Source organism: Silurus aristotelis, assembly GCF_946808225.1.
Source record: "Silurus aristotelis genome assembly, chromosome: 9".
Classification (NCBI taxonomy): Eukaryota; Metazoa; Chordata; class Actinopteri; order Siluriformes; family Siluridae; genus Silurus; species Silurus aristotelis.
This window is the reverse complement of record NC_139582.1, coordinates 22,145,245-22,158,063: the sequence shown is the minus strand read 5'-3', so window position 1 is coordinate 22,158,063 and position 12,819 is coordinate 22,145,245. Positions and strand designations below refer to the sequence as shown.

Genomic DNA, 12,819 nt, shown 5'->3' with positions numbered 1-12,819 from the left:
GTAGGCGTGGTATCCTTACGAGACATGGCTGGAGCTCAATTGGAGTGGTGGGTCATCACTGTCTTCAAAGCCGGCAAATCGTATATAAAAGGCAGCTGAAAGGACAGTGAGTTTGAGAACCTCGGGCTCCCGATTAATGGCGGCTCTTACCCCCTCTTTCTCCCACTACAGTCTACAGACCAAAGATGCGAAAGAGGAATTCCCGCCGGACCCGCGCAACGCCTAGTCAGTGAGGAATGACTCCTCAGCCATGCGGCAGGAAGACCCTGACCCCTGGTAATGGTGGCAGAGCCAGCCGCCCGACGGGACCTGATACATTGGATCGTGGCGGGAACGCTCCGCTCCTTCTCCCGATCCAGCCACTTCTCACCTCCTTTTCTCACCAGAAAACTATTCCCCTTCAACATTATTCCCCTTTTCCTTTACCCTCACTTCTGATCCCAAAGAGAAGACACTTTAAACTTTAATATATATATATATATATATATATATATATATATATATATATATATATATATATATATATATATATATATATAAAGGTAAAGAAGTTTTCTTTTTAAAGGAAATCGTTTTCTTTTTAGTGGATTACATTTTGATTTGAGAATCTGGTGTAAATTAGGGCCTTTTCACCCTACCAGCAGTTCCACTAGTGGTAAAACATGTGTAGACAGTAAAGGGTTCATTTTTGGCATGATTTAATCAATTGTGCTGCAACTTTATTTTTATTAGGCGCATCTGATACCAACCAAAGTGATGAAGACGCATTTGCACACACAGTGCACACATTTTACAAATAGTGTATGAAGTATCAATTAGCCATGACAACTGATGTCAATGATCACTACTAACAGATTCATGTAGCATTTTTCAATCATGTCTGCTATGTTGCAAAGACAAGAACAAGAATGGCAACAAGCGTGTTCCGTTTTTGTTCTTGTATGCTTATTCACTAAAATAAATAGCCAATCGGGAGTTCTCTTATTTTTTTCTCATTTTTGTATTGTTATCCCATTTGACATGGTTATGTTTTTATCTCAGTCATTCATTCATTAATTTTCTCCCACTTATCCGTAATTCGGGTTGCGGGGGCAGCAGTCTAAGCAGGCCCCCGCCTTCGACTGCTGCCCAATCCTCACAGCACCATCCCTTACGGTCCCTCCTGCAGGTGGTGAGCCCACGGGAAGGCGGCCCCACGTCACTCCGACGTCACAGACCTTGATATTTTCCCCGCAAGGGACCCCCGGAGCATAGAGGGTTAAGGGCCTTGCTCAAGGGCCCAAGAGTGGCAGCCTTTTTATCTCATTTTGTTTATTTTATTTCAGTCTTATTAATGTATCACATTTCACATTCACAGTTTCTGTTTATATTATTATTAATTTCATATTCTGTTTCTGCTGATTATCTTTTTTTTAAAACAAAGAGGAAAGGTCTCAGCCACCATTAGATCATTAAAAAGTATCGTACAGGCTGTATTTGTGCTGTAACCTTGGAAGTGATGGTCTACTTTGTTTCTGTGGGAATAAAGCCTAAAGCTTTGACATCACAACCCTGGATTCTGTACTCAGTCTTTTGTTTTTAATTAGAGTATTCTTCCTTTTACTGAATATATTTGTTCTTGTTTGAATTAGCCACTACAACGACATCCGTCTAGAACCAACAATGTGGAAAAAACTAAAGCTGATCAATGCTCAAAACCCCAAAACATTTCCCGAAGGCCGACTGCAGCTTGGTGTGTCCTTTGCTTTAAGTTCTTATCTATATAAGAATAAAACCTATATCCGCATTTTGTCTTACAACTACTACACTTAGGAAATTACAATTTCATTACATTCATCACATGTTAACAGTGCAAGTGTCTGGTGTGGCTCTGTGTGTGTTTCCCCTAGTTTGATGGAAGCAAATCCTCTCTGAACTCACATATGGGTGTTGTCTTTCTGTGTGGAGCTGCAGCTGCTGTTGGATTTCACACAGAACCACCTTCTGTTCTCTCAACTCCTTCATGTCCTGCAGGACCCTCTCGCCCAGTTCTCCAGCGTTTTTGTCCTAAAATTCAGTAGATTTATACGATTATCAGAATTAATCATTTTATATATATATATATATATATATATATATATATATATATATATATATATATATATATAAATATATATAATTCATTTTATATATATATATATATATATATATATATATATATATATATATATATATATATATATATATATATATATATACAGTGGCGATCAAAATTAGAGAACAATTTATAAACAATTGAACAATTCTGAAATAATGTCATCTTCACTGCTCAACAGTTGAAGGAGTTTTTGTCCTGTCTACACCATGCTACCAGAACACCCTTTCCACAAATTAACTAAGGCATTAAAAAAAAAAAACATTATTTTGCAGAAAAAACACTGATCAAAATTAGAGAACACTTTCAGATACCTCCCAGTTATTGGTGTTAATCTGGTACCTGGTGCTAATTTCCTTGAATATCTGTCAACCCCTATTGAACTGGCTGCCTAACTTCCAGTTTCACTGACTCTGCAAGATGGTGGGCCGTTCTAAAGTGACTGAAAGCCTCCGACAGCAGGTTGTCCAGATGAAGGCCAAAGGGATGACCCTATCAGCCATAGCAAGACAAGTTGGTCATTCCAAATCTGTGATTTCAAGAATATTGAATGAGTTTGTGATGTTGTAAAGATTCAATATTCTTGAAATCACAGATTTCAAGAATATTGAATGAGTTTGTGATGTTGTAAAGATTCAATATTCTTGAAATCTGTGATTTCAAGAATATTGAATCTTTACAACATCACAAACTCATTCAAGTCCGCCAAGAAGACTGGTCGTCCACGGAAGACAAATACAAGAGAGGACAGGATACTGCGGAGGATCTCAATGGGCAATCGTTTCCACACTGCAGCTGGAATTGCTCACCAGTTCAGCGCTGAACAGGGTAAGGATCTGTCTCGTCATACAGTGTCTCGACGTTTAAGAGCATTTGGACTAAAAGCCCACTCTGCAGTGACCAAACCTCTCATTAGCAGAAAGAATCAAAAGGCTAGACTAAGCTTTGCTGAGGAGCATGTTGTGTGGACAGAGGAGAACTGGCCCAAAGTTCACTTCAGTGATGAAAGCAAGTTTAATTTATTTGGGTCCGATGGGAAACATTATGTTCGGCGACAAACTGGAGAAAGACTGAACCCAAAGTGTGTAAAGATGTCAGTGAAAAGTGGAGGAGGAAGTGTCATGGTTTGGGGCATGTTTTCTGCAGCAGGAGTTGGGCCTCTTATACAGCTACATGGCAGAGTGAATGCAAATGTTTATCAGAACCTTCTTCAACAACATATTGTTCCTTCCCTGCGTTCATCACCCAATCAGCCCGCAGTGTTCATGCAGGACAACGCTCCATGTCACACAGCAAAACGGGTAAAGCAGTTCCTTGAAACTGAAAACATTGAAATAATGACATGGCATGCCCAGATTCCTGATCTCAACCCAATAGAGAACCTCTGGAAAATCCATGGCGACAAAGAAACCCACTACAGTCACCGAACTGTGGAGGAGACTGGAAGAAGAGTGGACCAAAATCACACCAGAGCAGTGTGAGAGACGAGTGCTGTCCTGTGGCCGCAGATATGCTAAAGTCATTCAGAGCAAAGGCCTGTACACTTCCTACTAATTGCTGACTGTTGTAACCTTCAGAAAATTTTGTTTACTTTTTACATGCTAAAGTCATTGTTGTTCTCTAATTTTTTGTTTTCTGCTAAATAATGTTTTTTTTTTTTTAAATGCCTTAGTTATTTTGTGGAAAAGGTGTTCTGGTAGCATGGTATAGACAGGACAAAAACTCCTTCAACTGTTGAGCAGTGAAGATGACATTATTTCAGAATTGTTCAATTGTTTATAAATTGTTCTCTAATTTTGATCGCCAGTGTATGTGTATATATATATATATATATATATATATATATATATATATATATATATATATATATATATATATATATATATATATATACACACACACACATACTATGAAGCAGGACCTTCAAGAAATCAAACGAGCACAAAGTTCAAATATATAGCTTATTCATGACATCAGTTAAAATTGTTACATTAATTGACATCAAAGTATTTTCTAGGATCAAACAAAAGTTTGAATGAACCGATGTTTTTCCTTTAGTATCGTCAGGCACTGGTATAAAATGGTTTAAATCTAGAGTATTTGAGTGGCTACAAGCAGTTTAAAAGCTGTTTCCAAACCCAATGTCTGTCAAGAGGAGCAAATGCTAGTCAATAAATAGCAATGATTGTGAGATCTGTGAAAAACCAGCATTGAAATCACTAATAACATCCATTGGGTGAAGGAATCACAAACTATCACTCAAATAAGACATCCATGTCATAAATATAGAGGCTATATCACAAGATGCAAACCACTTCTGATAAGTAAGTGCTGGAAGGCAACGTTTATATTTGAAAAACAAACAAACAGATGAGCCACAAAAGCTCTGGAACCAAGATGAACTTTTACCAAAGTGATGGAAAGTGATGGATTGCTTAGAATGGGTAGACCTGGAACAGGCTCACTAATCTTTATTGGTGATGTCTTTATATGGTAGCAACAGAATGAATTCGGATTCAGTTAAATTGGAAGGAACTTTATCATGCAGCATGACAATGGCCCAAAACACACTGTAAAAACTTAACAAAGGACACGGTCCAGAAAAAAGGACAATTTTATACTTGCCGAATCAATTATCAGACAGTAACAAAACCGAACATGAATTTGGGTTTGGATTGCAATTAATATGACCATTTCTGTCGTAATTGCTTCAGACCACTATTGCCACAAGTAAGGTAAGTGATATGCAACCAAAATATTAATATCAAGTAAAGTGTTACTTACTGGGGCTGTTATGTATTGGGCTACTAATATGCTGTTTTATAAAGTAAAAAAAAAGAAATCCAAAATGAATAATTAAACAATGAAAACCCTAACCCTAACCCATTCTTTTTATATAGCTGGCTGTAATGTAATGTTTCTTATTCAACACCCATATTTAAAGAGGCCTTGTGGCAATTTATTGTCTCATAAAGCAAGGGAAAGATGTCTAAATTTAAACCTTAACCTAAAATTTACAAGAATCCTGTGTAATATATGCTTTATAAAAATTTTCCCATGTACAAAGAGGCCATGCCAACATAAACATCAAGATTACTTTTTACAAATAATTTAAATAAATTTACTTGAAGCTGCTTTAACAAAACACATTCTTAATATATTAGTTCCTGTTGTAATGCTTTAGCATTCTGTAATCCTTTAAAATAAAGGTGTTTAAAGTTTAAATATGTTAAACCCTTTAACGCTTTTAAAAATAGTTCAGAACATAGTGTTTTTTAAAAAAAGAAGAAAAAAAGGCTTTTTCCGATTATAATATCCTATGGTAAATCTATTAAGTTGTACTAAATTCAAACCTGTTATAGCCTTGTTCTAGTGTCAGATAATTTTGGTCATTAATAAACATAATACATTTTAAGGCCTAAAATTATCAATACAAAAGAGAAACTTTTAAGAATTGGATAAAAAATCTTATATTAGGCTTAATGCAGTTTTATAGTAGGGGATACTAGCTGAGGCTGTTACAGCTTCTTTCCACTAAAAAATTCAAAGTGAATTACATCAAGCACTTCTTTTAGCGCTCAAGTTATCAGGTCCAAATGGCTTTCTCATGAAAAGCAAAACCAGGCAGAACACAGTATGTATTGATCAGAATGTTGTGAACTTAAATATTGAACCAGCATATAGCAAATTTTGGATCAAAAAGCAACCTTTGATTGCTTATCTCTAGGTTTTCATTGTTTTCATTGTATTGTCTCAGTTTTACTTACATTTTGGCTAAAGGTATTAAAAAAGTAAAACAGAGATCAGATTTATATTTGATTGCAGGCCTAACTGCATGACCCAGATTCCAAAATGGGGTGTATAATGTACTCCTAACAACTATCTAACCACAAGTGTTTTACTTTGTTTTACTGCTCACACATGTGCTGTAAGAGACAAATAAATTAAAATAAGAGCACTTCAAAGTAACTTCCTGTTGCTTTTCCCCAAGCATAACAGGCAGTGTCTGATATTGCATTATGTTAGGAGGAGATAACACATTGTTAACATCTTTGCAAATCTGCTTCTCAGCTGACATGTGTTAGATCATGATTCTAGACACTAATGTTAGCACTAGGTGTTAATACATATGTTACAAATGCGGCACAGTGTACATGTTTATTGCACAACAATTTCTAATATTTTATAATTCAACACAACAAATACATATCTAAAAGATGCAAAGACTCAAAGAAGTGCATCTACCAATGATTGTAGTGAATTGAATTAATATTTAAAAAGGATAATCAAAACTGTCACTAATAATATCAAAACATCCAATCAAAACATCAAAACATTTACTAGCTACAAATATTATGCTCTGTGAGGAGGAACTATTTATCAAATATAACATTACAGTGTGTTCTTTACTGCAAACACAATTAAATGCATTTTAGAAGACCTTCTAGAAGACTTCTAGATATTATGCAACAAAATAATTATAATATTAGATGTTTTGTACAAAACAATGTGAAGCTATGGATATTGTGGTCATTAAAGCAGTAACAGTGTGAAAAACTGTTTTTTGAACTTTATAGCAAAGAACTATGGAGTGCCATGTGCCCCCACAATCAGACTATGTAAACTGAGCTCTGGAAGTTTGGCATAGCTCTAACAAAAACAGAGGCAGCATGAGTCATATAGTCTGCCCCTCCACTTCTGGGCTTTCACTTACTGCCACGTGGAAGGAGGATCTCACCCAAAACTCTTCTACATACAATCCTTTCCAGTGGCTATACTAAAGCTGTGGAATCCAGCATTGATATCATATACAAAACTTCAACACTAACTTCAACAGAAAAGAAACACTACAAACAGCTGATGACACAAACTTAGGTTGATATATAAACGGTCAAATTTAAACAGTTTATTGTAGTTTATACATGCTACTACTTGTAAGCAAATGTGTGTGTGTGTGTGTGTGTGTGTGTGTGTGTGTGTGTGTGTGTGTGTGTGTGTTTGTTTGTGTGTGTGTGTGTGTGTGTGTGTGTGTGTGTGTGTGTGTGTGCGTGTGTGTGTAACAAGGGGTGTCCTATTTAAGTATTTCTACCTCATACCGACTGTTATAGATCCACTATGACCCTGACCAGGATAAAATGGTTACTGAAAATGCTGGGAAGTATTGTAGAAATTAACAGCTAAAGGGTTTCCTCACAATAAATAAATAAACAGTGCTCACAAATCTCAATCACAGATGGTACTGTGATGGCCAAATATTACTGGAGTATTAGAATATCAGCTTGGGCATTGTAACTGCTTTTGGAGATTGAGGTTAGTCTGGATAAGCACATCTTTTTAACAGATCAAAACCAGAGGGATAGCAAAAAAACAAAAAAAACCCAAAAAAACACACAAAGCATGTGGAAAACACAAAAGCGCAAATAAACCCACTCAACTGCACATTCTTCAATCCAAAAATAAATGTAAGATTTATGACCTATGTTTCAACATCTCACTGGCTAAGCAAAATTCAACAAAAGACTTTATAATCTTTGTGAAAGAAGAACGGTAATGTAATAAGGATATCATACTCCATACTTGCTTTCTTACTTTTGTTCTAAATTATGTTTGCATAAATAATCCTAACATTTGTTTTGTCTTTAAAATACAAATCACAGAACATATTGAGCTTTATTCTTCTATATATATATATTTTTATATATATATATATATATATATATATATATATATATATATATATATATATATATATATATATATATATATATATATATATATATATATATATTTTTTTTTTTTTTTTAATTTATATATATATATATATATATATATATATATATATATATATATATATATATATATATATATATATATATATAATACTACGGAGTACTTATATATTTTAGAACATGTAATGTAATTTGTGTTTTACAAAATTCTACATTCATTATAATCCTGTATTGATATGGGATCCCATTATGGCATACTAAAAATCTGCCTTTTGTGCTACAATTACTGTTATATGTTTCTGTTTAGTTGAAACACTACACTTACAGAATGAAGCAAATGATAAACTAATAACAAAGGAGACATTTAAAGAAAATCCAAAATAAATAAAGATGGTTGTTTTGTTGTTGTTATACCACTTATGCAAAACACAAGTGTGCTTTTACTGAATTCACCAGAATTGCCAGACGTTTTTTTACAATGAAGAAGGAGATAAGCCAGTACTTTTTACCACCAAAACAAGCCCCTCTTTACGTCTCTGCCCATGTGGTGACCATATGCTGACATTCAGAAGAGTGTTTTCCAAGTCAGAGTTCCTGGCATGCTACGGCTGCACCGAAATGCTACAACAGCAGTAACAGATCTCCATGGCACATGTTATACATGGCTAACTTACAAGGTTGGGAAATAGTAAGCTATTCTTTCATTTAAGACTCATCCACTGCATTTGCATTTGCAACTGTAAAGTTAACCATAATAAGCAGCTAATTCATCTAAATTGTAAGAGGTGTAACAACAAGGACAGAAGGCTAAACGGTGCCTTGTAAATGTAATGTCTTTGGTAACTCAGCTGCTTATATATACATACAGTGTATATATACAGTATCAAATCTAGTCTTACTCCCTTTAATAAGCTTGATTACACTATTCTGAGAAACTTTTGTCTAGGTCAACTAAATTCCCCTGGTCAGGTTATGTCAGTAATATATGTATGCTACATATGTCTATAAATATTGCCTTGTTTTAGTCATTTTCCAGCTTTTATTTATAACAACTTGCCTCTCAACTGTCATTCAAGTACAAGTTAGCCATTGGCATAGAATGCATGTGGAAAGTATTCACACTACCTCACTTTTTCCACATTTTGTTATGTTACAACCTTATTTCAAAATGGATTAAATTTATTATTTTCCCCACATGTGCATAAGTATTCATAGCCTTTGCCATGACACTCAAAATTGAGTTTAGGTGCATCCTGTTTTCACAAATCATCTTGAGGTGTTTCTGCAACTTGACTGGTGTCCACTTTTGGTAAATTCAGTTGATTGGACAAGATTTCGAAAGGCACACACCTGTCTACATAAGGTCCCAGAGTTAACAGTGCATGTTAGAGCACAAACCAAGCCATAAAGTCTAAGGAATTGTCTGTAGACCTCAGAGACAGGATTGTATCAAGGCACAGATCTGGGGAAGGGTACAGAAAAATATTTGTGCAGCACTGAATTCCCAATGAGCACAGTGGCCTCCATTATCCATAAATGGAAGAAGTTTGGAACTACCAAGACTCTTTCCAGAGCGGGCCACCCAGCCAAACTGAGCGATCAGGGGAGAAAAGCCTAAGTCAGGGAGGTGACCAAGAACCCAATGAACACTCTGAAAGACCTCCAGCATTTCTCTGTGGAGAGAGGAGAACCTTACAGAAGAACAACCATCTCTGCAGCACTTTACCAATCAGGCATGTATGGTAGAGTGGCAAAATGGAAGCCACTACTCAGTAAAAGAAACATGATAGAGGTTCTGCAAAGAAGAACAAGAGAAACTGCCCAAAAATAGGTGTGCCAAGCTTGTAGTATCATACTCAAAAAGACTTGAGGCTGTAATTGGTGTCAAAGGTGCTTCAACAAGGTTTTGAGCAATAGCTTTTTTTTAATTATTATTATTATTTTAAAACATTCTAAAACACACATCACGTTGTCATTATGGGGTAAAGTTTGCAGAATTTTGAAGAAAATAATGAATTTTATTAATTTTGGAATTAGGCTGTAACATAACAAAATGTGGAAAAAGTAAAGCCATGTGAACACTTTCTGGATGCAGTGTAGATATTGCCAAGTACAAGTTACCTGCATAGTATGCTTAATATTCTAATGACTAGGTATTTTTTCCTACTTTTTGTTTTGTTAATGTCAAACAAATTAATTTTTATTTGTATAGCGCTTTTAAAAATGCAAAGCAGCTTTAAAAGCAGCGGTGATAAAGAAGGTTCTAATAAGGTTCTGATAAGGTTCTAATCAATCTTTCTAATTAATCAACCCTAACCCTAACCCTATTTTTTTATGTTTATATTCTTTAATTTTGCTTAATTAAATGAAATGAATTTAAATAAATGCACTATTTAATAATAGTTTAGCTTTTTTTTTTCCATGCAGTTTTTTTTATATTCTTTGCAGTTTATCTTTCTTTCTGTGTTTTTCATACATCAGTTTTTCATACTTTAGCCAAAGTATTTTTTAGATTAGCATTTACACCTTTCCTCGAAAAAGAAATTTTCATACTGTATTTCTATTTCAAAAGAAATATTGCTTACTTTATTTTACAATCTGTGAAATTTGATGCTCTCAGCAAATGCTGACTAGCTCAAAATGCAACATAATAAATACTAGAAACAATATACTTAAAAAATCATGTGCAATAGTGGTTTTATTGAGTTTCTCTTTTCGGGATGTGCTAACTGCATTTCAAGTTTCTTATTTAATTAAATGACTTCGGAAAATTTACTTCAAGCCCAGACATGCTCTTTTGTTCCAGGCAGAAGAAACTCTAGCTGTGTTCCTATACAAGAGCATGGAAACATGGCTTCGGCCTCACACGTCTGACTGACAACATATGGTAGGGTTAAAATCTGACAGAAATCTTGAGAAGAGTTAAGCTAGAAAGCATTTTAAATGTTTCCATTGTCTGAAACAAATCTAACCAAACCCTTCCAAAAGCAATTCCGTCAGATTTTCTGGAAGTAACGTGCAATGATGGAACAGCCCAGAAATGTACTTCTGGCCAGTGAGAGAGACAGCAAGGGTTCACTAGGTTACTCAAATGGTTTTAATCATCTATGGATAGAATAGATAGATAGATAGATAGATAGATAGATAGATAGATAGATAGATAGATAGATAGATAGATAGATAGATAGATAGATAGATAGATAGATAGATAGATAGATAGATAGAGATAGACAGACAGACAGACAGACAGACAGACAGACAGACAGACAGACAGACAGACAGACAGACAGACAGACAGACAGACAGACAGATAGATAGATAGATAGATAGATAGATAGATAGATAGATAGATAGATAGATAGATAGATAGATAGGGGGAGGAAATGCAAAACAAATGGCTTGCCATTTTATATTAACACAGTTTATTACTATTAACATTTGTGAACAACAGTTTACATTTAAAAAATTTTAATAAAATATTTAATAATAATGCCAGCTTGGTTATAATAATATAATATAAAAAAAATTATTTAAAATAATCTATATAATAATAGTTTATAATACTTAATAAAGACAAAATCTATAAAAATAAAATAAAAATTCAAATAAATGCAATACACTTTTTATTATACTAATTAAATTAAATTTGCAGTAATTAAATTAATTAAATAAAATTCAATTCATGGAAAAATTCGATAAAATTGTTCTTATTAAATTATCAAAAAACTGGCCCTGAATCCTGCTGGTTCTGGTGTGTATGTTCCTATATCTCCTTCTTGTTAGAAGGAGGTTAAAAAGTTTAAGACTGGGATATGATGAGTTCATGGTGATGTTGTGTGATCTGCTGTGGTGGTGTCAGGACCTTCCGGGCATGTGGCGTGCTCTTTCAGGTCGTTTTTCCTGCGCCTCCTGGTATTTAAGGACACCAAAGACTTTAGCTCAGCACCAGATTATCTCACTGGCTTCCTATAGTCCCTGGGATTATTCTTGCCACCCTGCCTGATCTTTATTCTGTTCCTGTTCCTGTTCCTGTTCCTGATCCTGACCCTGACCCTGACCCCTGTTCTGCCCTGCCTCTGGTTTTGAACCTTGGACTGGTTTTGTGGTTTGTGTTTTTGCTCTGCCCTTTTGCTTAGTTTGCTGGCTTTTGGATTTTTTGGATCGTTTTCAGGATTTGGCTTTGATTCTTCCTGCCTTGCCCTGTTTGCTTGTGTTTATGACCCTGGACTGTTTATTGAACTGTTTTTGCCTGTGCCCCATTAAAGCCTGTTTTCCTTACTACCTGTGTGCATCCTGCATTTGGGTCCTCACTCACCTAGTCACCCACAAGTGATTTCTGACAGACTAATCTGGCCATGCACCATGTTTCCGCAAAAATCACTGACAGGTGGTGGTGGTCAGTGGCAGGTATTTGGGGGCCAGTGATACATTGGGCAGTTTTGACCACACATTGAAGAGCTATCCATTCACACACTGTGGAACTGCCATACGAAAATATGATGGAGTTAGTTAGGATGCTTTCAATGAGGAAGCAATAAAATCTAGTTAAAATCCCAAGGACAGATAAACTTTCTTAAGTCTCCTCAAGAAGAGTAGACACTGTTGCACCTTCTTAACAAAAGCTGAAGTGTTCTGGTGCCAGGACAGAACAGAGATGTGGACTCCCAAGAACTTAAAGCTGAAGATCAGATCTACTTCATTTCTGTTGATGTAGATAGTAGAGTGCCTCCTGCTGTTAGATTTCCTGTCCACATTCCTTACTGGAAGTCCACATGCCTTCATGCCAGATGCTTTCCTGCATTTTACACATTAGTCATTTCTACACTACAATAAATTATTTTATATATATTATCAATAATTACAATAAAATCGTTTCCTAGCAGTATCGTAAAAAAATAAATAAATAAATACACAGTCCAACAAGATGTGTTTATTATTCAAGAGAACTTGACATGA

The 12,819-nt window shown here is 35.2% G+C and overlaps 1 protein-coding gene across 1 annotated transcript in view; it reads right to left on the bottom strand.

Annotated features, from left to right (window-relative positions):
- The window catches only part of fsip1 (fibrous sheath interacting protein 1), a 43,087-nt gene that overhangs the window by 10,437 nt on the left and 19,831 nt on the right, over positions 1-12,819 (bottom strand). Inside the window, exon 9 of the mRNA XM_083550506.1 lies at positions 1,921-2,046. Within this exon, the coding sequence (XP_083406632.1) occupies positions 1,921-2,046 (126 nt within the window). The remainder of the gene's footprint in view (positions 1-1,920; positions 2,047-12,819) is intronic.